Source organism: Triticum aestivum, chromosome 2D, assembly GCF_018294505.1.
Source record: "Triticum aestivum cultivar Chinese Spring chromosome 2D, IWGSC CS RefSeq v2.1, whole genome shotgun sequence".
Lineage (NCBI taxonomy): Eukaryota > Viridiplantae > Streptophyta > Magnoliopsida > Poales > Poaceae > Triticum > Triticum aestivum.
In genome coordinates, this window is record NC_057799.1 from 274,190,910 (window position 1) to 274,215,629 (window position 24,720).

Here is a 24,720-nt window from a genome sequence, read left to right on the forward strand (position 1 = left end):
CAAGGCGGCGAAGCACCTGCAAGGCGGGGCAGCGGCCATCTGCTCGACGTGGTCCCCTGGGCGCTCAGGCCTTGGGGCTTCGGGGTGCCATGTCGCCGGGTTCCTGTAAGAGACAGAGGGAGCGCTGAGAGACAGAGAGAGAAGGAAGAGAGAGGGCGTGGAAGGACAGGGAAAGGAAGGGGCGGCGCGGGGCTTATCTGCTGGTGCTCCGGCAGTGGCGCGCCGGCAACGGTCGGACTGAGGCTCGGGCTGAGCTGCTGCCGTTGCGCGGACGCGGGCAAGGCAGGGAGACGGCGAGGCGTCCGTGCTCAGGCATGAGCAGAGGCGCATGGGAGGCGGCGAAGGGCACGGGACTCGGGGTCCGGCAGTGGCGCAGGTCCATGGCGCGGGGTGGGGCATGGAGGAGCTCCTCTCCTCCGGATGGAACTGGAAGAAGAAGGCAGCAGGGCGCTGGTCTCTGACGAGGCCGGTCGAAGACGTCGGGTTCAGGCAGGGGAGCTCGGGCTCCTGGATCGAGAGGGGCGTGGGAAATCGGGCGCCGTGGTGCTTTGCTCCCCGGCGAGCTCAAGCGATGCAATGGGATCCACTGGCGCGAGGAGAAGCAGAGGAGGCCGAGGCAGGGAACGACGAGGTGGTGGCTGCTCCTGGGATCGAGCGAGGATGAGGGAAGCAGAGGAGACCGCGGTGCTTTCGGGATTGGGTGGAGGAGGAAACCGAGGAGAAGGGGATCTGGGAGGATCCTGAGGAAGAAGGGAGAGAGTGGCGGCGGCAGCTAGGAGGATCCCTAGAAATTAGGGATTTGGTCTCGGGTTAGACTAGTATATATAGCGAGTGGGTTAGGCTAGGGGCTATCTCGTCCCTCCGATCATAATCGGGCTGTCGAGAATAAAATGCTTCGGGAGTCCAAATAAGAAACGGAGATGTTTTGTAGATGTTTGGGGATGATCCGGATCCAATGGTGATGACTGCGTGATTCGGGTTCGGGGAAGTTTCGGACACGGGCGAGGGGGCGATGCACTGTGCAAAGAGACTCCGGTTTAGGCAAGAGGGAAAACGAAGAACAAGGTTGGTCTCGGAAGGGTCAGCGGAAGCAAGGGGGGCGCGGCAACTATGAGGGGATGCAAGTTTTAAAACATGACGGCAACGAAGTGCCGATGCAATGCAAATGATGCGATGATGAATGCAATAAACAAATAAACACACGACGGTCACGCAAAACAAGGCAGGCGTCTGGAGCGTCGGTCTCGGGGCGTTACAATACTTTCTTATTATGTATAATTTTACTTTAAAGCATTTATGTATTCCTCATATATATGCTTGTTGTATTCGAATCCGGCATAATCCACGTCCATTCCTTTCCGTGCCACGTTGAAATTCAGCATAATCCAGTATTCAAATCTGCATAACCCGGCATTCGAAAATCTATTAGAGGACGTCAGAACAGGGCCTAGTAGGCTAGTACACTGGGTGTTGAGTATGTATTTTGTACTGCATGTATATTAGAGTTGGGGCCCACCTTCTAGTCTTGTATAGTTGAGGTAGAGGATTTCCTTTGTATCATATATGCGTGCACCAGCACCCCAATCAATTATCGTATTGCAAATCATCTGTCTACATGGTATCATCCTCTCCGGTCTAACCCTAGGGTCAGCCGCCAGCGCCGCGCCTCCCTGCGCCGCCGCCGCCGCCACCGCACCCCATCCTCGCTTCCGCACCCTGCGCGCCCCGTGCCGCTTCTCCGCTCATCACGCCGTGACCGCGTTGACCGTTCGCTAGCTAGCTTTCCATCGTGCGCCGCCGCTCTGCCTTTTCCATAGCGCGCCACCGCTTCTGCCGAGTCACTCGCCAGCCGCGCCGCGCTGCCTTTTCCATCGCGCCACCGCCGCCCGTGCCAGCTTACGCCCCGCGCGCCTCGCTACTTCTCCACGCCCGCGTCGCCGCCTCGCTCGCAAGCCGCGCTGCCTCGCGTCCGCAGCAGCCGCCGCGCTCTCCTAACACGCGCGCCGCCCCATCACTTTTCCACCCGCGTCGCTGCCTTCTTCTGTCGCCGCGTGCATCTGCCGCTTTCCTCAGCCGCCGCCTTCTCGCTGCAGCCGCTACCACCTCCTCACAAAACCGCCGCGCAGTGCTTCCTCGCGCGCCGCCGCCGCGCCGCGCCTCCCCGCGCGCGCCGCCGCTCCCATCGCCGCCGCCGCCGCGCCGCGCCTCCCCGCGCGCGCCGCCACCGCCGCTGCTCCCCGCCGCCGCCACCCCCTTCCTCTTCCCGCCGCTTCTGACGCCTTCCATGAACTCTTTCGGCTACTTCCCCATCTGCGGTGGAACCGCTCTACCGGCTGCGCCGATCCAGACGCGTCCTCCCGCACCCGCCGGGTGTTACCCGTTGTCGCCACCAGCGCCTCCCCCGCAGCACCCGCACGGGGGAGGGGGTCGACGCAACCGGCGTGGCGGCGGTCGCCGCCGCCTGCAGCAGCAGTGGGCCCAGGACGCCGGGGGGGCGTCGCACTATCAGCAGGCTTTCCCCGCTGGCCACCAGGCGTTCATCAGCGCGCCCTTCCAGCCGACTGGCGCCGGCTACGGCGCCCTCCTTGCGCCGCCGCCCCTCGGTGGTTATGGCCCGCCCGTCCCGGCGCCGTCCTACAGGGGCTTTCCGCCGCCGCCGGTTCCTGTGCCATGGGACCCCACCCTCCTCGCCGCCCAGCACTCCGCGCCGTCGCCGAGTAGCTCTGTCATTGGAGGCGACTGGTACATGGACTCAGGTGCTACTGCGCACATGGCAGCTCATCCCGGTAACCTAACCTCCTCCACTCCCGTTCACACACTCACTCGTATCACTGTCGGCAACGGCTCCTCCTTACCTATTACTCATATCGGTAGCACTAGCTTTCCCTCCACTTCCACACCCATCACTATGTCTAATGTCCTTGTTTCACCTGATTTAGTCACGAACCTAGTTTCCGTTCGTCGTCTTACTCGTGAGAACCCACTTACTGTTGAATTTGACGATGTTGGCTTTTCTGTGAAAGACGCCCGTACCCGGATGGTCCTTCACCGATGTGACAGTCTCGATGAGCTCTACCCCGTGCACGCCGGCGCCTCCACCTCCACACCCGTCACCCTTGCTGCCGGCGTTGACCTTTGGCACACTCGCTTGGGTCACTCCAACCACACCGTCTTAAGTCAAATTCTTAGAAGTTTCTCTTTCTCATGTGATAAGCTCGACGAGCACTCTTGTGAGGCTTGTCGCTTAGGCAAGCACGTTCGTCTTCCCTTTAGTGCGTCTTCTTCAGTCCCCACTTTTCCGTTTCAATTACTTCATAGTGATGTTTGGACATCTCCCGTTGCGAGTAACACGGGCTATCTTTACTACTTGGTGATTTTAGATGATTACTCTCATTATGTGTGGACTTTTCCCCTTCGTCGTAAATCCGATGCTTTAGCCACACTCACCGCCTTTTATTCCTATGTCACCACCCAGTTCGGTCGCCCCATACTCGCACTCCAAACTGATAACGGAAAAGAGTTTGACAACGTCGCTTTTCGCACACTTCTCGCCTCTCACGGCACCACCTTCCGTCTGACATGCCCCTACACTTCCCGGCAGAACGGCCGCGCCGAGCGCATTCTCCGCACTCTTAATGACTGCGTTCGCACATTACTCTTTCACTCTAACATGCCCGCTCGGTTTTGGCCCGATGCCCTCGCTACCGCCACTCTCTTAGTTAACATTCGTCCGTGTCGCCCTCGGTGGAACTACGCCCCTCACCACCTTCTCTTCGGCACACCACCGTCCTATGATGGTCTCCGCATCTTCGGGTGTCTCTGTTATCCTGCACCGCGTCCACCACGCCACACAAGCTCGCACCACGATTCGTCCCATGCATCTTCCTTGGCTACCCTCCTAACACCAAAAGTTACCGGTGCTATGATCCTGTCACTCATCGTGTGTACACCCCGAGGCATGTGTACTTTGTCGAGATGGTGTTCCCTTTTTTTCAGGTTCCTCCGGCTTCGGCCCCTTCGGCGCCGGCCCCCGCGCCCCCTTCATGGAGCGATGCGCGGCGGCAGCCCCCGGCGGCCCCCCGGCACGGCGCCCTCTGCCGCCACCACCTGGCTTCGCGACTCCCTCCCCCGAGGTCGAGTCCGAGCGGGCCCCCGGGTCCCCGTCTCCCTCATACGAGGTTGAGCCCGGCACCTCGGCCGACGCTGCTACCGTCGCGGCCCCCGCCGCCGCGGCACCCGCCGGCCCTGCTGCCCCGCCACTTGGCATGACTACCCGTGCCCGAGCAGGAGTGCTTCAGCCCAGCACGCGCTACTCCGCCGACGAGTATGCGTGCGCCGCCTCGACGTCGACGCCATCACCCGTCCCCACCTCCGCTTGCGCTGCCCTTCGGGATCCCCACTGGCTAGCTGCGATGCAGGAGGAGTTCGACGCCTTACAGCGCAACCGCACGTGGCAGCTTATTCCGCGACCCCCTCGTGCCAACATCATCTCTGGCAAATGGGTGTTTCATCTGTCTACACTGGGTACCAGCACGCAAACCCACTGTTTGTTGCCGCTTCTAAACTGGCTAAGATCTAAACCAATTCATGCACGTAAATAACAGAAATATCAATTTAGTTTACATAAAAACATGATCAAAACAATATCAATTTCATTTAGGGTCTAAGAGTAACTCCAACGCACCGACTTAAACGGACCTGCTTGTCGTGGTTTTTCAAACATAATTCAAACAAAATACAAACATTTTACATAGTTTCGCAAGCAAACAATTATATCATAGTTCACAAGCCAAATAAATATATCATAGTTTACAAGCCAAATAAAAATTGAATTGTCTCAAATACATTTTTAAAAAAGATACATCTATTGGTTGCCAACGTGAGCCCAAATATACTCAACCAAATCATCTTGCAGCTGAATGTGAGTTTTCCAATCACGCATTTGATGGTGAAATCAGGTGAACTATGCAAACGTTGTCGCTCCTCCATGCTCAGGCACAACATTGTCACCCTGGAACTAAAACCCTTGGGCGTAGATACGTTTCGGGCGCTCATCCTTTACGATCATATTGTGCATGATCACACAAGCAGTCATCACCTCCCACAACTTTTCGGTACTCCAAGTTATAGCAGGATACCGAACGATGCCCCACCGAGATTGCAGAATACCAAAGGCACGCTCCACATCTTTCCTATAACTTTCTTGCTCTTTTGCAAATCTCATCTTCTCTTCTACAGGGTTGGAGATTGTCTTCACAAGAGTAGTCCACTAAGGATAGATACCGTCAGCTAGGTAGTATCATTTATTGTAGTTGTGCCCGTTGATGTTAACATTCACCGGCGGCAGTTGCCTTTGGCAAGCCTTGCAAACACCGGAGCCGAAGAAAGAGTGTCAAATCCAGAGATCTTGTGAAGCCACAGCCTCGAGTATGATGGTGCAAGCTTTGACATGGCCCTTATACTGCCCCTACCAAGCAGAAGGGCAATTCTTCCACTTCCTGTGCATACAGTCTATGCTACCAAGCACCCCCTGAAAGCCCATGCTGGCATTCATGTATCTTAGCATTTGGCTCTCTCAAATACTCAGGGCCAAACACTGCAATCACAACCTTACAGAACTTGTACATGGAGTCTAGGGACGTAGACTTGCTCATACGGACGTACTCATCAATGAGATCACAGGAAACTCCGTATGTAAGCATCCGGATAGCTGCAGTGCATTTCTAATAAGAGGAGAAGCCAATCTTTCCAAGGGCATCCTCCTTGCACTTGAAATACTTATCGTATGATTCATATCCGACCACCCCCTCCTGAATACGGTTGAAAACATGCCTAGCCATACGAAAATAGCGCAGGAATTAGTGATGTTTGAAGAGCGGGTTGGGTGTCTCAAAGTAGTCGTTCCAAAGAAGGAAATGGCTGCTCTCTCGATTGCGATTCAACATTGAAGTGTGCCCCAGGATCGAGCCATGGAACAACGGTCGTTGCCTACTAAGGTGGTCATGGACGGCCAACACAGCAGCCGCCATCTCCTCATTGTCGAATGAAGAATCATCCGAGTTACAAAGGAAATTGTGGAAAAAGAACTCGTCGGTAGAGTCCATTTGTACCTTGTGGCCAAACCATCGAACAGGTTGCGGGTGCCATCGAAGAAGCAGGTCGGCAAAGAGACGCACGCCTCCCCTAGACCAGGTAGCTGGCCTGGCGGCGTCCGACGAGCATGGCGGCATCAGACAAGCGTGCCGACGTTGTCGAAGGAGTTGGCCAGGGGCGCAAGGTGATGCTCGCGGCGACATCAAGAGGGAGGGGGAAGCTACGGTGGCCCAGCGACGAGGCGATGGTGGCGGCAAGATGGAAAGATGGGCTGCGGGGGAGGTATGTGGGTGCAAACTACTGGCGAGGGCACCGAAAGTGGGCGGCGACAGCGACGAGGTGTGGCGGCCAAGGGCTTGCTGTCAATGGGAGGAAGAGAATGGCCTATGTGCCACTGACTATCGAGCCAGGATAAGGAGTAGACAGACGTCGCACGCGTCCGCCTCATGTTCGCGCCGACACAAATGAGGCCCAAATTTGGACCAGGAATGGGTCCCCAGCAGGACGACTTTTGTGCCCAATTTGACCAAAATAAAACGGACACAGATGAACGAAATGTGTCGGCGCGTTGGAGTTGCTCCAAAGATGTGCATTGTCAAAAAAGTGAGTGATGTTGACAACACCAACCGAACGATCCGGTTCGGAATGGCCGATTTAACTATAGCGGAGGAGGCAACTATCAGCCTCATTTCCGTGACAACCAAGAGGAGAAACAGGCCATACACGTGTCTGGAAAATGGACCATACTAGGCAGCAAAGTACTACCAGTATTCCACATGTTGCCAACTAGTCAGCGTCTGCCCCTGTGAAACAATCCAACTCAAAGTGTACTCCAGGCAAAAACGAGCTGCCAGATTGGCACCGAAACTCTTGCACAAGCTCAAGAATTGCGTAGCAACACAGTCCATCATCGTTGTACTATCTTGCTGCTCTTGTTTTACTGGGGAGCCGCTGTTCCGAGGCATGAACATTTGCACTGTACAAATCTCTATGTTAAATCAACAAGAGTTACTGGCTCAAGGAGGACCAAACAAAGAGTGCTCGGGTAGTCAGGTTGGCAAAAAATAAGTTCCATCTTCAACTTGTCTCCACTGAGCATGAGTTCAGCGGCTTTCTTAGTCCAGCCTCCACCTTCAAGAGAAAAAATGTCACAAAGATGTCCCAAAGTGCAAGTCAGAATCAATGTGATTACAATTGCTCGGCACAAATGCATTTAAAGAAATAATTTGTAGAGATGCTATCAGTTAAACATGATGTCAATGAGTTACAGGTTGCAACTCTTGCCCAAAGCTGACGGACTGCCAATGCCATTCCAGCAAGACTTTGCATTTAAATTTTTTTTTTATGCTTTCAACTACTTACATCCAGAAATGGGAATACCATGTGCTCTTGAAATACCACCACGACTCTAAATGGAGCCTTGCACAAGTAAGGACTATGGAAAACACACAAGTATAAATAATACTCATACCATTACTAGTAACAGGGCAGTTTAAATCAGCTCCTGTTATTCCAGATAAAGCAGAAATGTGTCATACTCCAGCAGTACATGATGTGTCAAAAAACAGCTAGATCAACTAAAATAAGGCATCAAGGACCCTTAGCAACATAAGTTGCATTTATGGTTCCACCATATCATCAAAATGAACTCTCATACCACCATAATGAATAATTGTGTCCAAGATATTTCTTCATGCGTTCATAGATCATGAGACAGTGAAATAAGATTCTCACTGAAGGTAGTGATGTGATGGAAGAAAGGAGAATCTAAGAACAAACATGCTATATATTCTAATTTCAAATGATTGAACACGACTTACATCATTAGAAAGAAAAGATCTACTACCAAAAGATTTAAGCCGTGGAGATTGGCCTGCAGATGTTGACCCGCTATCATTACTACCACTTTGTTTATCACCCTGCAGACAGAGAAGTTCGCTGTGAATTATAATGTTCCGGCTTCTACTGAGGTTGGCATGTGCTAATTTCGGTACTTTGTAACTGAACGTACAAGACTTTCTGAATGCATCTTTTGTGTTGTATTAATTCAAATATGGTACTTTGTTATACATCAGCCAGCACTTTGCGTGTATGCCTTTATAAGTGAAAACTTTCTTATTAACTATGAACTTTGCTATCTCATGTTCGAACTTAACTAAACATGAGTACGAACTTTGCTGATCTCCTGATTGAACTTGACTGTGATTTGTAAATTGGCACTTAAATTTAGTATTGCTGGTACTTAAAACACTTGATGGTAAACTGCTGGTACTTAGTATGTTTACTGTATGGCACTTTGTAATTTGGCAATTAAATTTAGTATTGCTGGTACTTAAGTTTGGCACTTAAATTTAGTATTGCTGGTGCTTAAAATGTACTGCTGGTACTTAGTATGTTTACTGATGTGGCACTTTGTAAACTGATGTCAACCTTTGTATATTTTCACAATGCGGCACTTCGTAACTTGGCACTTCAAATGCATTGATGGTAAACTGCTGGTATTTAGTATGTTTACTGATGTGGCACTTTGTACATTTCGGAATGTGGTACTTTGTAATTTGGCACCTTCTTTATTTGAATACCTTGTATATTTTGAACATGGCACTTTGTATATAAATATGTAACTTTGTTTTGTAAATGCGGTATGTACGTCACTTTGTATTTTGGTGTATGACTGTATTGTGCATGGAACTCTGTAACCTTGTATGTCACTTTGTGCATAACCTTATATTTCTATGTATGGCACTTTGTTAAAATTCCTCGCACCGTTTAATTAAAGCATGTCACTGTTAATAAATACTCCCTCTATAACTAAATATAAGATGTTTTATAGTAGTATTTAGTTACAGAGGGAGTAGTTCTCACTGTTCATAAAAAAACCGGCACTTTGTTAGTTAATGGTACTTTGTTAATTAAAATATAATCGCCAGTCCTGGTCAACCTTTTCAAATTTTCAAAGCTAGCAGCTAGCAAAAACGGCACACGGTTCAAAGCCTTCAACCTGCTGTAGTAAAAAACAAAGGAGAGGACAGAGGGATGTGACGAATAGCTATTTATGAATTGCAAAGAAAATAAGTTTGGCGATTTTTTGCACGGATCTAGAAGTGAATGGAAGGTGATTGACGCTGTTATGACCCAGGGCTGCCTCACCTTGTCGGTTACCGGTCCAAGTAGGCCGGCCCGAGGCCCCCTAGGTCGGTTCCGCCCTGGGCCATCATGCCAGCCCATGGGATCCTTGCCGTTCAAGACAAAGAAGCCGGATCCGTGGAGGACTCCCCTCCAACGACATAGCCTACTAGGTTGTGTAACCCTAGGAGCCCCCGTATCTTATATAAGTAGGAGTCGAGCTAGTCGATAGATGGTCGTACAATCTCTCGGTTATACATGTACTTTGTACACCCCCGATCGCAATATACACAAGCACGAGTAAAGTTTTAACTCGTATGGAGGGCCTGAACCCAGGGTAAATCTGTCTGTTGTTTCCCCTCCGACCTAATCGCCACGCCGGGATACCCTACCGAGGGATCTACCGAAATTAGCTCCGACAATGGTGACCCATACAAGTCCCGCAGAGGTCGGATGGGATCTCCGATGGATGCCGGCGTAATCTAAGCGCTGGGTCAACTCTTCGACTTCGGCGTGATCATGTTGCTCGACTCGGCTGGCCACATCGGCCAGGTCGAGAACTACGCTTCAGGCCAGATCGTTCGATTTGGCAACCTTAAGTACATCACAGACTCCTGCGGCGAGCTGGTTCTCCAGGGCTTGTCGTCATGCTGGGCCCAGGAGCAGTAGGTCAAAAATTTGACCCACCAAACTTCCCACTTGATCGCCAACATTGAAGACCTAACCGGCATCCTTGAAGGCGCAACCGAGGAGCAGGACTAGGACGAGGAGTTGGGCGAGTCGGCTACAGCCAACCACCAGCCGCGGCGCCCTTACGCCCGTGGCAGGCGACCTCGGTCCACGAGTGCTACATGGTTGATGCGCCAAATCTAAGCTTCATGGCAAGCGAGGAAAGCGGCGAGGTAGAATTCAATGATAGGGAGATCGAGGCGCTTGACCAACAGATGGATGATCCGAAGCAAGATGCAGCTTGGCTGAAGGTCCTGTCGGCCCTAGGCAAAGTTTCCAAAGAAAAGCGACCCCTGGAGCACAAAGCGGTCGAGCTCGTGGATGTCGAACAGTTGTATCGAACTACCCATCCAATTGGCAAGACCGAACCGACTACAACCAAGGCCTCCCTGGCCATGAAGAGCAGGAGGATGGAAGAAACTATGAAGAACGCCGCAGACCATGGCCATCCGACGTACCCATAAGTCTGGCAGTCGTAATCAGGAACACCGCGGGACCCACGACGTAGCTCCTCGTACGATCTATCAGCCTAAGACGATTCAAGGGCCCGCTCCAAGGCCTGATGTGCCACGTGACCTAACCCTACGCGAAACCGAGAAGCAATGTGCAGCTCGGCTGCACCGGCAAGCTTGGCATAGAAACAAGCCAGCTTTCAACGACTACAACCGCGCGGCCGGCCTGGATGATGCGCGCAACACTATAAACATCATCCACCCCTCGGCTGCGGGTCCCAACCGCGCGGCCGGCCTGGATGATGCACACAACACTATAAACATCATCCACCCCTCGGCTGCAGGTCCCTCCGCGATGTATCCGGCCTGCTTCACTGACGAAATTGTCTGCCACACTTTTTCACCAAATTTCAAGCTAAATGCGATGGACAAGTATGACGAAAGCCAGGAACCTGAGATTTGGTAACTGACTACATTATAACGGCCCAGGTGGCTAACGGTGATGATTGGCACGCCGTCAAACACTTACCCCTGATGCTGAAGGGATCCGCCCAAGCCTGGTTAAACACCCTCGTGCCTACGTCGACCGGCGGCTGGGATGATTTGCAAGCCAAGTTCATACCTAACTTCAAGGGCACGTACGTCTGGCATGATGATGCCAGCGACCAAGGACACCTGGCCCAAGGAGAGATAGAATCGGTGTGTGACTTCTAGACACGTTTCCTCAGGAAAAAAGAATGAGATCATCGACTCTGATGGCGCCGAGGTCATTGTTGTGTTTAAGCACGGCCTATCTGACAAGCACCTCACCAGATACTTTGGGAAGTACATGCCCAAGACCATGCTGACCTTGATGGAGATAGTAACCAAGTTCTGTTCCGGTGAGGATGAGTGGTACACCAAGCAGAAGGCACACGACGGGGATCCCAGCATGTCCGGTACGAAGGACGAGATCGGCAAACCTAAACGCAACCGCAAGAACAAGCACAAGGACTACAACGACGGCGACGACCAGATCAACGCGGGTTTTGTAGCCCATTATCAAGGTGGGGGCGGCGGTCCAAAGGAAAAACAGTGGCGGGACAAGGGCAACAACCGCGGTCCATGCCTTGACAATATCATGGATAGGCCTTGTGGCTACCATCGGCCCTAGAACCATGACGATCCTCCAGCCAATACAAGTAGAATGAGCTAGAAGGCTCTCAATCCTTGGCAAAGAGGAAGGTTGTGGGATTTTATAGCCTTACAGAGAGGAAGGAAATGGGAGAAAGTAAAACAGGGCAGGTGAACATTGTAGCCTTTTGCCGGAAAGCTAAGCAGCGACTCTTGGGAGTCTTAGCAGCTGTCAGATGCTTGATCTACATCGCCCGCTTCCTCATAACCCGTGAAGCGGTACGGAGGAACGGAAGACGTCAGATGCAAGATGGACAGCCATAGCTGCTTCACGCCAACAAATGAAGTTTGAATTATAACTGAATCACGACGAGTGTCAAATTCTTCAGGGATTGGAGGAATGGGTCCTGCCCTACATGGAGGCCTTAGTCATTGTAGCTGATGGGTGAGTCTAGATATCTCCAGATGTGCATGAAAGGGGCTCGCTGATTGGTAAGAGCACACCGCCGTGCAAGGATTTCCTGGCCTGCCTATGTGTGCATATGGCAGGTTGATCTCTCCTGATTTTGGTACCAAGCATTGCCTAGTATGGGGATCATACACAAGTTACCAAAATTTAGTCCATTTGTATGGGACTAAGGGAAACTCATGCAAGGGAAAAAGGGATGTATTGGACATATAGGGCAGCAAATAATAAACCTCGACATGTTCCCGAAGCCCAATGCCAGTCTCACGTCTAAGGTCGGCAACGCCGTCCACATGCCCCAGATCTTCCTTAACAAGAAGCTCGTGGGCGGGCTTGTCGTGCTCAACTCCTTGCGCAACAACGGCGAGTTTGAGTGGCGTGTGAGCGAGCTCACAGGGAGGCGTTGCCCCGACGTAGTGCTTTCATTGCCGCGACATGGACATGCGGACGCCATAGCAAAAACCGCTGGTGCACGAGGTACCGGACTGCACGGCGCTACGAGTTTTCTACAAAAACCACTATTAGTCATTTTTCTAAAAACTGGTTTTTCAGGTTTTTATATAACCTAAACAAGTTTTTAGGTGGTCAGAAATTACGTTTTAGGGAATACGGTTTTCTATAATCCCCATATCCAAACAACCCCTTAGCGAGGAATAGAGTAGTTTATATGAGACCAATATGACGAACTAAAAAGGAGGTTAATTGGTCAACCTTATGGGAGGAAATAATTGTCTTATTAATACTTGTTCATGCAGGTAAGTGCAAACAAGGAGAAATGGTAGCATTATTTAGGATTGATACTGTGTTGGCGTGCTTGATGAAACCCTTAACCTGTATGTCTTTTTCATACCTGATGATTGCATGCATTATTTCGAACATCTTCGAAGAGAGAAGAGTAGTAAGAAGGATCGTAAATTGAACCACCCAATATATCATCAGCCATTGAACCCCGTCTAACTGAATTAGATCTGGGGCTCAAGAAACTATTTCTTGCATCATTTGCTTCATAATATGTTGGCGTGCTTGATGAGACCCCTAACCTGTACATCTGGATCCATATAAATGAAGACAAAAACCTCACTGAAAACCCAATAGTTTGCATCCACAATGCAAGTCTGAGTGAGAAGACAAAAAGTTGACCATACTTCTCATCAGGGGTACTATTCCTGTACAAATAGATATAGTCAGAAGCACACGGCATAAAACCGTAAAATACAGCAGAGTATTCTATCTGATACTAAACAAAAAGCAAACAAACAAATATTTCTACGTTTGTCCACAGAGATACTTATTTGATGAGAAAACATATTCACAATGTAGCAATGACTGAATCTAAATATATCTGTAAAATATCAAAGAATATGTAAATGCCATACTGAAAGGAGAATGCACAGCCAAAGAGAGTCTCAGGCAATTTCATGTCAATCAGATGTAAAATGGGAATAATAATTCTAAACAAACTTCAAGAAACAAAGGCGACCCTGAACCTTCCATACAATCTAATCTATTTCAAAGGTGGCCCTGAATCTTCAACTCTGCTGACTCCAGGGGGGGGGGGGGATTTTAAGCCACTACTTACTTTGGACTTTGACAATTTGCCACTTCTTACTTTGTAATTGATCTATTGACATCCTTTAGTTTGCACTTTGATATTTTCCACTCTGTCAGGTGGGTCACACGTAAAATGACCAACCCTGCTAACGAGATTGACCAGGAACAGGAGGAGGATCTCGTTCCTTCTCATCCCCTGTCGCCTGAGCAACACTAGGAGACGGCTGGGCGGCGGCTACCTCCCAGAAGCCCCCGGTGGTCCTCGAGGGTGGTGGCTACATAACGGGGGGAAAGGTATACTTGTCCGCTATTTTGTGCATATAATGTCTATCATTTGGAAGTAGTTTTTTTAAAAGGCAAAGATCAATGTGCAGACTAAAGGATGGCAATAGATCAATTGCAAAGTTAGAAGTGGGAAATTGTCAAAGTCCAGAGTGCCAATCGAAATGCAAAACCCAAAAGATTAAAAAAAACAAGAGACTAGTTTGACAACTATTTTGCATGGGTCCACTATTTCGTCAAGTTTATGAAGCTATTAATGTTTAATAGCACCTACAAAGTCACTAGCACTACTATTATGCAGGAAATGTTAGTTCTGATGCCATGTGTACTGAGGGTGCACATGCAAAAAAAGAAAAGAAAAAATAGGTCTGAAAGATAGTGGTTGCAGAAAACATACCATATAGCATGTGAGAAGAGTATAAACCATGCAACGTCAAGGACGATAGCAAAGAAGAGCAGGACAGCATAAGTCCGGCCAAGTCTTTGGCTACTACTTTCAATCGCAACAACAGCAAATAGCCCTATCACAAGGTTTATCACAAGAACCCCATTGAACAGCGCACCAAGCGATCCAATCAGCGCACAACCAATCTAAAACATAGAAGATTATGTTATGCAAATGAATACATTAGTTTGAAGAACATTTTGCTCAGAGCTCATTCAACGTTATAAGCATTAAGCCAGGTATTATAAATTAACTAAAGTAAAGCAAGTACGTAAGCTTCACTGAATCTAAGAATGTTAACTGTTAAACCATGATATAACCACAAGCGAAGGAGACCAGTAATCACTAATTTTCTACCAACATGATAAAAAATTCAAAATAGCAATTCCTAGTTGCCTACAAGACCGCCCTGGAAGGCGGTCCGCATGGTTGGCTCTCCGGCGGGCACCATGGCAGCAGTGGTGGCTATGTCTCTTGGTCGTGTGGGCGGCGAGGGGTGTAGCGGCTGGTGGCTCGGGCTCGCTCTCTGTAATTGACAGGGGCGACACCCAGATCCGGATCTGTTGCCATGTGCTCATCACGGTTGTCCTAGGTGCCTCGTGGTGGCATAGGTGAGCTGTCGAGCAAAAGCAGTCCTCTTACACGCAGATCTCGGGTACCTTGGTTGGTGCTTTATCTATAAAGCAGGGCGTGAGCCTGTTTCAGAGAGTTGCCTACAAGACTAGCTAAGTCACACGCTCAATAATAATATATGGTTTCCAGCATTGTAAATGGCCAGAATACAATACTTCTGAGATTTAGAATTTCATATTTTTAATACAAAGAACCAGGGGATAACTAGCACTGCTATACGGACATGATCTGGAATACTCAAACATGAAAGAGATGGCACAGATTTCTATGATTGTTACCAACTCTACTCTGTAGTATAACTCATCCATGCTTAATTGGATTGTGGATTTGCCTGAATTTTGATAGTTCTTGATTCTTGAAATGTTTGTAGCACCTGTTACGAAATGAGCTTCTTGTATTGAACGGGGCCAACAGCCAGTACATATACACAAGAGAGAAATAAGCGAAGTACCTGTACAATATGGTAAATAACTAAATACACACACAGCACAACCCTGATCTAACACCCCCCCACCCCCCACCCACCCTCAAACTCAAGTGGGGTCTTGGACATCAAGTTTGGAAAGGGAGAAGCTGTGTTGTGACCGTGTCTGAGCTTTTGTCAGAAAATCAGCAAGTTGAAGCTCCGAGGAAACATACTGAAGGGCCACAGTCCTCTTGCACCTGAGAACGCATGAGGCATCAACACCGATGTGCTTGGTGAGTTCATGCTTCACAGGATCACGGGCAATGATGAGCGCCCCAGTACTGTCGGAGAGCAAAGGGATACTTGCAGCAGTGGAAACACCAAAGTCCTGAACAAGACACCGTAGCAAGTGATCTCTGCAGTCATGGACACCATAGCTCACAGCTCGGTCTCAACACTGGAGCGAGATACAGTGGTCTGCTTCTTGGTATTCTAGGCAATTAGAGAGACCCAATAAAAACATAATAGGCAGAGAGAGAGAGAGAGCTGCGATCATTGTAATCACTAGCCCAGGCGCATCACAGTAGGCATGAAGCTGAAGCTGGAGCGAGGGAAGAATAGGCAAAAAGTCACAATACCACGACGATAACGAAGAGCACGAAGAAGATGACTAGTGAAGTTAAGTGGGAGCAAAAACAAATTGTAACACCCCAGCCAAACCCAGCGGTTCACCCACCATTTCGTGGTCGTTGCGCCTATCTACCACCTAGAATCTAGACTGGCCCCACAGACCAACACTAGTCTTTACTGCGCACCTTGTGCTCACTCGTGCACACCCAAGATCAACTTCCTAGTCGGTCACCTATCCTCAAATTGCTCCAAGCCAAGCACGCTTAACTTTGAGGTTCCTTTCGGTAGACTTCCGAAAAAGAATGTGCACCTTATTGACATGAGTAGTCTATCATTACTATTAAGCTGGGATGTCACACAAACTGACTCAGAATGTGCACAACATAAGAAATATTAGGACGAGTTATGCCTTGATAGACAAGGCTCCCAACAAGATGACAGCAGCGAGTGGGACCCGCAAGGGGTTCACCCTCACTAGGACGAAGTTGAAGACCAAACTCATTAGGAGTGTCAACTGTGCGCTGATCAGTGAGGCAGGCATAGGCACGAGTGAGAAGAACTTGGATGTACTTCTCTTGAGAAGGATAAGTGCCCCTCGCAGGAAGAAATGATCCTCAATCCAAGAAAGTAGCAAAGATAACCCAAATCAGTCATCAAGAATTGCTCATGGAAACGTTTCTTCACAAAATCAATGAATTGGTGGCCATCCCCTGTGATAATCATGTCATCAACATAGAGGAGCAAAAGAGTGCGATCACGAGGATAAGTGTGAATAAAGAGAACCCTTTGCAAGAAACCATGAAGTGCACGTGATAGGTACTCGCCAGCCGAATCAGCACGAAAAACAAGAACAGAGGAAGGAATCATACAGAATGCAAACCAGGGTAGCGAACGACTTGTAAATTTGAAGCACTTGACTACGAGATGATGGTCATTTTCTCTCCTCTCTTTCTCTCTCCTCCATCCAGTCTTAGTCTTTGTTCCTGGTCTCACTCGCCATCCTCCCGACGCCTCCTCGCCCCTTCCTCCCCATCGGCTCATCCGGCTAGAGATGGAGGGGAGAGGGGCTCGGCCCTCCTTTTTCCCTTTGTAGATCCACATGTTTATGCGTCCTTTATGGCCTGTTTGAGGACTTCCGAATCGGATTGGAGGGTTCGGTGTCGAACTAGATCTGGGGTCACTTCTTAGTTCCCGGCGGCGTGCATCTCCAGGTTGGCCTTGTGTTCCTCTCTACAAATAACCTCCCTTGTTCTAGCTAGATATGTCCCCTTCTCGTGTGGTTTGGGGATTATGCTGCCAGATGGTGGTTTTGTTTTTGTTCCCAATAATTCCCCCTCCATGTCTTTCTCTTCTTGGTCACCAGATGTTCATATCCATCATCTTCCTCCCCCGTGGTGCCCGCCTTGCTGCTCCATATATCATCTTCGCTGAGTTATTTTCATTTTCAGCGCTTATTGGTTGATCTACCTGAGGATCAAGCAGGTCAGTTTAGGGCCGTTGCATGGTTCCTCTATTCTTCTGTTGGCGCCGGCCCCTTTTTTCACTGGTGGTGGCTTCTCCCTTCCAGCATATGCACACCCGGAAAACTGATATACGTTGTTATCCTCTTCTTCAATCTATCGCTACCCCTCTCAACCTCCATATCGGAGACCCGCTCAGCGGCGAGGAGTGGTGATTCCAAGACGAGTTTAGCGGCGGTGCTGGATCCTCAGAGAGGAGGTCCTCGTCCGAACATGCAGACTAGATTGGCTAGCACATGCTCATCTACCTATTTTGTGCTGCCGACTGCTTTTTTGTCTAAGTTTGCGGTTGAAGCAGTGCTTAGACTTCATTCTCGCCTTCTCGGCTTCATCATCCTCTTTACTCCAGAATCCTTGATGATTCATGCGAACGCAACTTTTCCAAGTGATTGTTCCATTTGTTGGTGGCGGCCTTCGGTGGTGGTTAGTGTCAAGGTCTGTGATGGAGCTGAAGCTTGGACGCGTGACAACCCGTTCTGTTGACGCTTTGCGTGAAGTAGTACTGAACCCGGCTGGTGCTTTGTGTGGGTAGCAATCAGATCTTGGGATTTGTGCTCACACTAGTACTTGGTGCTACTTCTTCTGGTTGATCTCACGTGGCGCAGCAGTTGGAGATCGGATCACTCGACCGCAGTACTAGTTGGCTGCAACTTGGCAGCGCGACTCGGATTGGGCTGCTGCGACTCGGCCGCAGTACTGGTTTGCTGCAGTGATGATACTCGGCTGAAGTAGTACTCGGCCGCTGAAATAGTACTCGAAGCAAGTAGTACTCGGCATGCCGACTAGGGATCAGATTGCTTGCATGCATAATACTATTCATCAATCAGATCTCGATAACCGCGCTGCAACTAGTACTACTAGTACAAGCACTTCATGGCTGAATTGATTCAACCTCATGGCCTCTTCGTCGATCTCACATGGAGCGACTTGGCGTTTGAGCAGATCTGAAGGTTGCTGCCTCCGGCTAGGGAGACTGGAACTTGACACAATCGAAGCGAAGTCGGCAAAGCCATTACCAGCACCTTCCTTGCGTGTGTCGTCGTCGCGCGCACCATCTTCGCGCACGCCGCCATCATTGACGCCGATGCTGCCCATGAAGACACTTGCCACAGAGGCGAGGGTGTCAGAACTTTCTTCCCCATCGGAGCAAGACTCCAGTATGGAGTATAGTGAGTCAGAGTTGACCATGCCAAAAAACGAGACGAGGATGGCGAGTCAAGGCATTGTGGAACACCTCAAGCGCCGCTGGGGCACCTGTCGGCCAGCCGGTGCGGAACCAGATCTTGCGAACGCCGATTGTGGCATGGACGAGCCAAGGCATTGTGGAACGCCTCAGGCGCCATTGGGCACCCGATCGGTCAGCCGGTATGAAGCCGGATCTTGCAGGCACAAAATGTCAGCGATGTTGACATGTTAGTGCAGACTCCCGGTCTCCAACAATGAGATCTCAGTGAGCAAGGCGTCGGGGCGCAATGCCGAACCATCAGTGAGGAAGTCCAGCGAGCCAAAATGGATGACACACCCATGAACCAGTCCGTCGTTGGTGGTTCTAGAAGAGGCCATTTGAACCATAGCTCCAAACTGACGCTAGGCCCCGCGGTGTGCGCGGCATTTCAGCTGTACGTGTATGGGTGTGTATGAGAGGGCGTAAAGCTTATTACCCAGGTCCAGACTCCCTTGCTAAGGGATAACACCCTACTCCTGATGTGCTTTTTCTTATGTGTATAGGAATTACAAATGATGTGAATCCTTGGCAAGAGGCCCCAACCATGCCTTGTATAGGCTCAACATGGCTAGAAGCATGAACGGTCATCTGAATTAATTCTACAAGTAACGGCCTATTGAATGCCGCCTATTACCAGCTACTTGTTACATAGTGTAACACCCGAGTTAATGCTTAGTGGTGACCGTGGTAACGTCTGCCTTTATTGCGCGTCCTTTGACTTGTCGGATGACCGTCATCCAACTAACTGGCTTCTCCTGATCCGACTAACTGGCTTCTCATGATCCGACTGTCTGGCTTTCTGTTGTATCCGACTGGCTAGCTTTCTATTGTACCCAATTGGCCTCCCCATCCAACCAAGTGCTCCACACCGGCTGGCCCATCACATTTGTCCTTTAGCTAGGTCGATTGTCATTGTGGGCCTACTCGGTGGGGATTCCCTTGTGAGGGGCGATGGCGGTTGAGAACCTAACCCTAGTTCTTACAAAATAAGCTTCTTGTATTGAACGGAGCCAACAGACAGTGCATATACACATGAGGGAAATAAGCCAAGAAGTGCCTATACAATATGGTAACTCGCAGGCAACACAACCATGTTCTAACAGACAGCACCGAAGCGATTACATTTGATTTAATCCACTTGGTGGGCCTCCAACTATTATAGGTGTTCGAACAAGTGATGGCGACACTGATGACTTTCTGATTAAAATAGGACTACACCAAGGGTCAGCTTTGAGCCCTTATCTTTTTGACATGGTGATGGTGAGGACACAAGGGATATACAAGGACATATCACATGGTGTATGCTCTTTGCGGATGATGTGGTGCTAGTCAATGATAGTCGGACTGGAGTTAATAGAATGTTAGAGCTATGGAGACAAACTTTGGAATCAAAACATTTTAGGCTTAGTGAGGTGATGTTTCAGTGCTACTAGGCATGAGGAGGAGGTTAGCCTTGATGGACAGGTGGTACCTTGAAGGACACCTTCCGATATTTGGGGCCAATGTTGCAGAAGGATGGTGATATCGATGAAGATGTGAGTCATCGAATCAAAGTCGGATGGATGAAGTGGCCCCAAGCTTCCGGCATTCTCTGTGACAAGAGAGTGCCACAAAAGCTAAAAGGCAGGTCCTATACGTCGGGCGATTCAATCTACAATGTTGTACGGCGTTGCGTGTTGGCCGACTAAAGGGCGACATGTTCAACTGTTGGGTGTAGTAGAAATGCACATGTTGAGATGGATGTGTGTCCATACAAGAAGGATCAGGTCCGGAATGATGATATTCGTGTTAGAGTTGGGCTAGCACTGATTGAAGAGAAGCTTGTCCAACATCGTCTGAGATGGTTTGGGCATATACAGCGTAGGAATGTTAAGAGAGGAGCCCGTAAAGAGAGATCTGAAGGATAGGAATATCACCAAAGAAATAACCATGAACGGGGATGCATGGAAGTTGGCTATCTATGTGCCAGAACCATGAGTTTGTTTCGAGGTCTTATGGGTTTCAGCTCTAGCCTACCCCAACTTGTTTCAGACTAAAGGCTTTGTTGGTGGTGGTGGGCCTCCAACTTCATTTCGTTTATCCGTGAACGCTATGTTGGAAATAGAAACTGAAATGGTAAGGTTAGACATACTTATATGCCTTCCTTATTGCTTGACTAAATCCTCATAATCTTTCAAGAAATGTTCCTTGCTTATTACCTCATTCAAAGTTTAAAACAACTTAACAGTTTTCATTTCATGTCCGGCTGTGGCATTTGCAAGCAGTGAATTCTGGTCTAATATGACCTAGAGCTAGTAAGAAATCAGAGCAAGATAAGTCATCTTTTGCTGTAAGAAATACATGAAGCCCATCCATGGTAGCATCTGAATAAAATGACCTGGCCAAATGGAAAATAAAAGGACACCAAAAATGTTGGGCAAGTCCAAACCCACGAGCTAAGGCACATGGTTGTCACTAAACCTGTGAATTATTGCAATGCCCCCAAACTTGACTCAACACCAGACTGAACCAAAACTTCTCGCTTCTCTTCCTAAGGTTACGCCGCGCATAAGAAACTATCCGATCTCAAGCCCATCTAAACCGCATTATGAACTTGTTCATCCTAGGTAGTCTGACACCGCTAGCATCATCATGAACTAGATTAGTTAGGGTAAACCATGGGGACAACAGAAGGCCACAGCCCGTGCACGGTAGTAAAAGAATACAGCGCGCTCAAATCTACTCCCTCCTCTTCTCCGCGCCTGAGCTCCCCACCACGGATAACAACAGCAACAACAAAGAACCGCGCCCGAACCAGTGATAGACGATCAGATCGAGCTGAGGGCAAAGAACCTCGTGCGCACCTGGAGGTATATGAGGGCGAGGGCGAGGGACTGGAGCGCGTCGTAGTCACGCAGGAAGGAGCGCACCCGCGGCCCGATTCCGGGGCACCAGTGCATTCCGATTCCAGCGAGCCCCGGACATGCAAATCGGGGAGCCTCCGGCGGATTCCTCGCCACGAAAGCTCTTCCGCCTCTCGGGGCGTGATCGACGGGGACTGGAACGGATTCCGTCCTAGATTTCACCCGCGCGCGTGCGTTGGGTGGGTGCGTTGGGTGGGTGCGTGCGTTCGTGCAACTGGGGCCGCCCTCCTGCCGATGGTTTCCTGGCTGCTAGATTTATTAGGACAGTGACTCACCGGAGAACCGGGGCAACGGGTGTTACCGGCGGAACCCGGCTCCTGTCTGATTTGTTCGGAATCACTTTTCAGTTTTCTTGTTGCCGGTTTGTTGCTATATATATATATATAAAGAATGAATAGATCCCTCCACCAAGGCTACAAGAACACCTGTTTACAAGAACATGATCCACCATGACACCTAAAGAAAAACCCCAAATCGTCTTTGAGAATGTCGGAAATATGAGCAATTTATCAAATAATTTTGCTAACGGAAATACTAGGTAAAGCATGAATAATATTGGAAATATAAAGCAAGTCATGCAATCTGACAGAGAAGGTAAACATCGTCTGCATATATGAACTTGTGCTAAACACATTTAGAACAGACACTAGATAAAGCTGCTTATACGACATAGAACCTAACATATGTAGGGCAGAAACTAGAGCCAAGAATTGTAGCACGACTCCTAACAGAAAGAACAAGAACACGTACGGGACAGCAGCAGCAGAAGCACTGGACTTGGGGTCGACATCCTCTCCAGCCATGTCGTCGATGAGGTTGTCGACGTCGGGGAAGAAGTCGTCGTCGGGGAAGTAGTCGTCGGAGTCCATGATGAAGAAGTCAGTAGTCACGCGGAGCGCTCCCCAAAAACCTTATCACCCTTCTCCCGTACAGGACTCAAAGTGGTGCGGTTTCGGAGGCCTACTGTCCCGACTCACGGTGCAGGCCGCAAGCCGGGATGAGAAAGACTGCAGCAGCTCAGTGAATGGAACCGGTGGCGAGAGGAAGAAGAAGTTCTGGTGCGTCTCTCTGAGAGGAGCGACCTCCCTTTTATAGGCACAAGAGAAGGAGGCGAGAGGCTGCGTCGGGAGCTGAAGGGAACGAGGGAGATGGAACGAACAGACAGCAGCCGAAGGGTGCAGCGTTCGTATTCAATATCCACTACAGCAAAACTTTCCAGCTCCCGAGTGACCTTTCGTATACCTGTAGTATTTAGACATCGGCTCGGCTCATTCCCGCAACCCGCGGCGCGGCGTGTCGTGGCGAGGCGTGGCGTGCGGCGGAGGAGGAGCGCGCGTGGATGTCCCTCTTGTTCTCATGCTCATACATGTGGGGAAAGAACCTCCTTTATAAAGAGGTCCAACTCCCTCTAAACTAGCAATGTGGGACTAAACTTTAGTAGTGTCTCTTGCCTTGCACGAATGGGCTAAGTGGGCCTCTAGGATTTATTAGGAATTTCTGAAATTGTTATTGGGCTAGGCCCATAAATAGATAAATTTCAGCAATCCCCCACCAGATCCTAGAGGCACATAAAATTTGCCTTTAGTTCCAAAACACTGTTTTATATACCGGTACTGAAGTGGAGACTGTTAAGTTGAACTTCCACCTAGAACTCTATGCTACACTAGTAAGCAACTTGAACAGTGGACTGGGCCTTGAACTGCAAGTTTTCTGCGAATCTAGCTTCACATAAAGCCTTGACCGATACGTGGCTACCGTGGGTCTTCCACGCGGGTGGAGCTTATGCGTCATACTCCGAAACCTTTCATGAGTTTACTAGAGAGAACCCTACTCTCATAGATTGCGATGTTTAACAATCAGACTCATATAGGTGTGTTCTTCAAAAGATGTTCTGCGGGACAACATCTCTGCTTAAATGAGCCACTTAGAACACATTAAGATATACATCAACCTGCCATACAGTTTTAGGAGAGTATTGCATCTTCATGGAGTGGTATTGTTAATAGTAAGGATACTCTCCTCTCAGTTGATCAACAACTTGTTTTCCACATCTAATTCACGGGATCTCCGATCACAAAGAATAGGTTACCACTGTGAACAACTCGTATTGTGGGTCTCATACCCATCTCCCTCGATGCATTATCTATCACATTACGTGATAGACCCTTAGTAAAAGGATCTGCCAGATTTTTAGACGTTTGGATATAATCCAATGCAATAACTCCGGAGTTTCTCATTTTCCTGACAGACTTTAACCTTCTCTGAACGTGTCTTGATGACTTCATGTTATCCTTTGAGTTGCTCACTTTCGTGATCACAGTTTGATTGTCGCAGTTCATAAGGATACCCGGTACAGGTTTCTCAACAACCGGCAAGTCATTTAAGAGCCGGCGAAGCCAATCTGCTTCGACCGTAGTTGTATCTAGTGCTGTGAGTTCTGCTTCCATTGTTGACCTCGTTAAGATGGTCTGCTTGCAAGACTTCCAAGAAACAGCGCCACCTCCATGAGTGAATACATAACCGCTCGTGGCCTTTATCTCATCAGCATCTGAGGTCCAGTTTGAGTCACTATACCCTTCAAGCACCTTTGGGTGCCCAGTGTAGTGAATTCCATAATTCGCAGTGCCTTTCAAATAACACAAAACTCTCTCTAGAGCTTTCCAATGCACATCTCCTGGTTTTGAGACAAACCGACTCAGTTTGCTAACAGCAAAAGAGATGTCAGGTCTTGTAGCACTGGCTAAGTACATAAGCGAGCCAATAATCTGAGAATATTTCAATTGATCTCTAGCAATTCTTCGATTCTTTCGAAGTAACACACTCGCATCATATGGTGTTGGAGAGGGCTTGCAGCCACTATAGCCAAAGCGACTCAAGATCTTTTCCACATAGTGAGATTGAAGCAATGTAATCCCACCATCATCGTCTCTCAACAACTTGATGTTCAAAATGACATCAACCACTCCTAAATCCTTCATCTCAAAACAACGAGATAGGAAATCCCTGACCTCCTTAATAACATTCAGATTTGTTCGGAAAATCAGTATGTCATCAACATACAAGCAAAGAATAACTCCTTCGCCCCCACCATGTCTATAGTACACACATTTATCAGCTTCGTTTACAACGAAGCCTGCAGCGGTTAA

General features: G+C 49.2%; 1 protein-coding gene across 3 annotated transcripts; it reads right to left on the reverse strand.

The window, feature by feature from the left end:
- Nucleotides 1–6,928: 6,928 nt before the first annotated feature.
- LOC123052751 (uncharacterized) lies at nt 6,929–21,914 on the reverse strand. 3 transcript variants are annotated; one of them, XM_044476083.1, is made up of 5 exons: nt 21,515–21,914; nt 14,210–14,403; nt 12,830–13,145; nt 7,940–8,012; nt 6,929–7,224 (listed from the first exon to the last, which is right to left on the reverse strand). In XM_044476083.1, exons 1-5 carry the CDS (start codon nt 21,608–21,610, stop codon nt 7,082–7,084), a joined length of 822 nt encoding a protein of 273 aa, XP_044332018.1. In that variant the 5' UTR covers nt 21,611–21,914; the 3' UTR covers nt 6,929–7,081. The 3 variants fall into 3 exon arrangements, with proteins under 3 accessions (XP_044332018.1, XP_044332019.1, XP_044332020.1); XM_044476084.1 differs by having other exon boundaries at nt 7,914–8,012; nt 21,515–21,902; XM_044476085.1 differs by lacking the exon at nt 7,940–8,012 and having other exon boundaries at nt 21,515–21,906.
- Nucleotides 21,915–24,720: the final 2,806 nt, after the last annotated feature.

What these genes read in the sequence shown, in the direction of transcription:
- LOC123052751 (XM_044476083.1), bottom strand. Translation starts at nt 21,610, where the DNA reads ATGCACTGGTGCCCCGGAATCGGGCCGCGGGTGCGCTCCTTCCTGCGT. An exon ending in TCGCCCTCATATACCTCCAG is followed by an intron (nt 14,404 to 21,514) that starts GTGCGCACGAGG and finishes TCTATGTTTTAG; the next exon opens with ATTGGTTGTGCGCTGATTGG. An exon ending in ATAATGCATGCAATCATCAG is followed by an intron (nt 8,013 to 12,829) that starts GTATGAAAAAGA and finishes CTCTGTCTGCAG; the next exon opens with GGTGATAAACAAAGTGGTAG.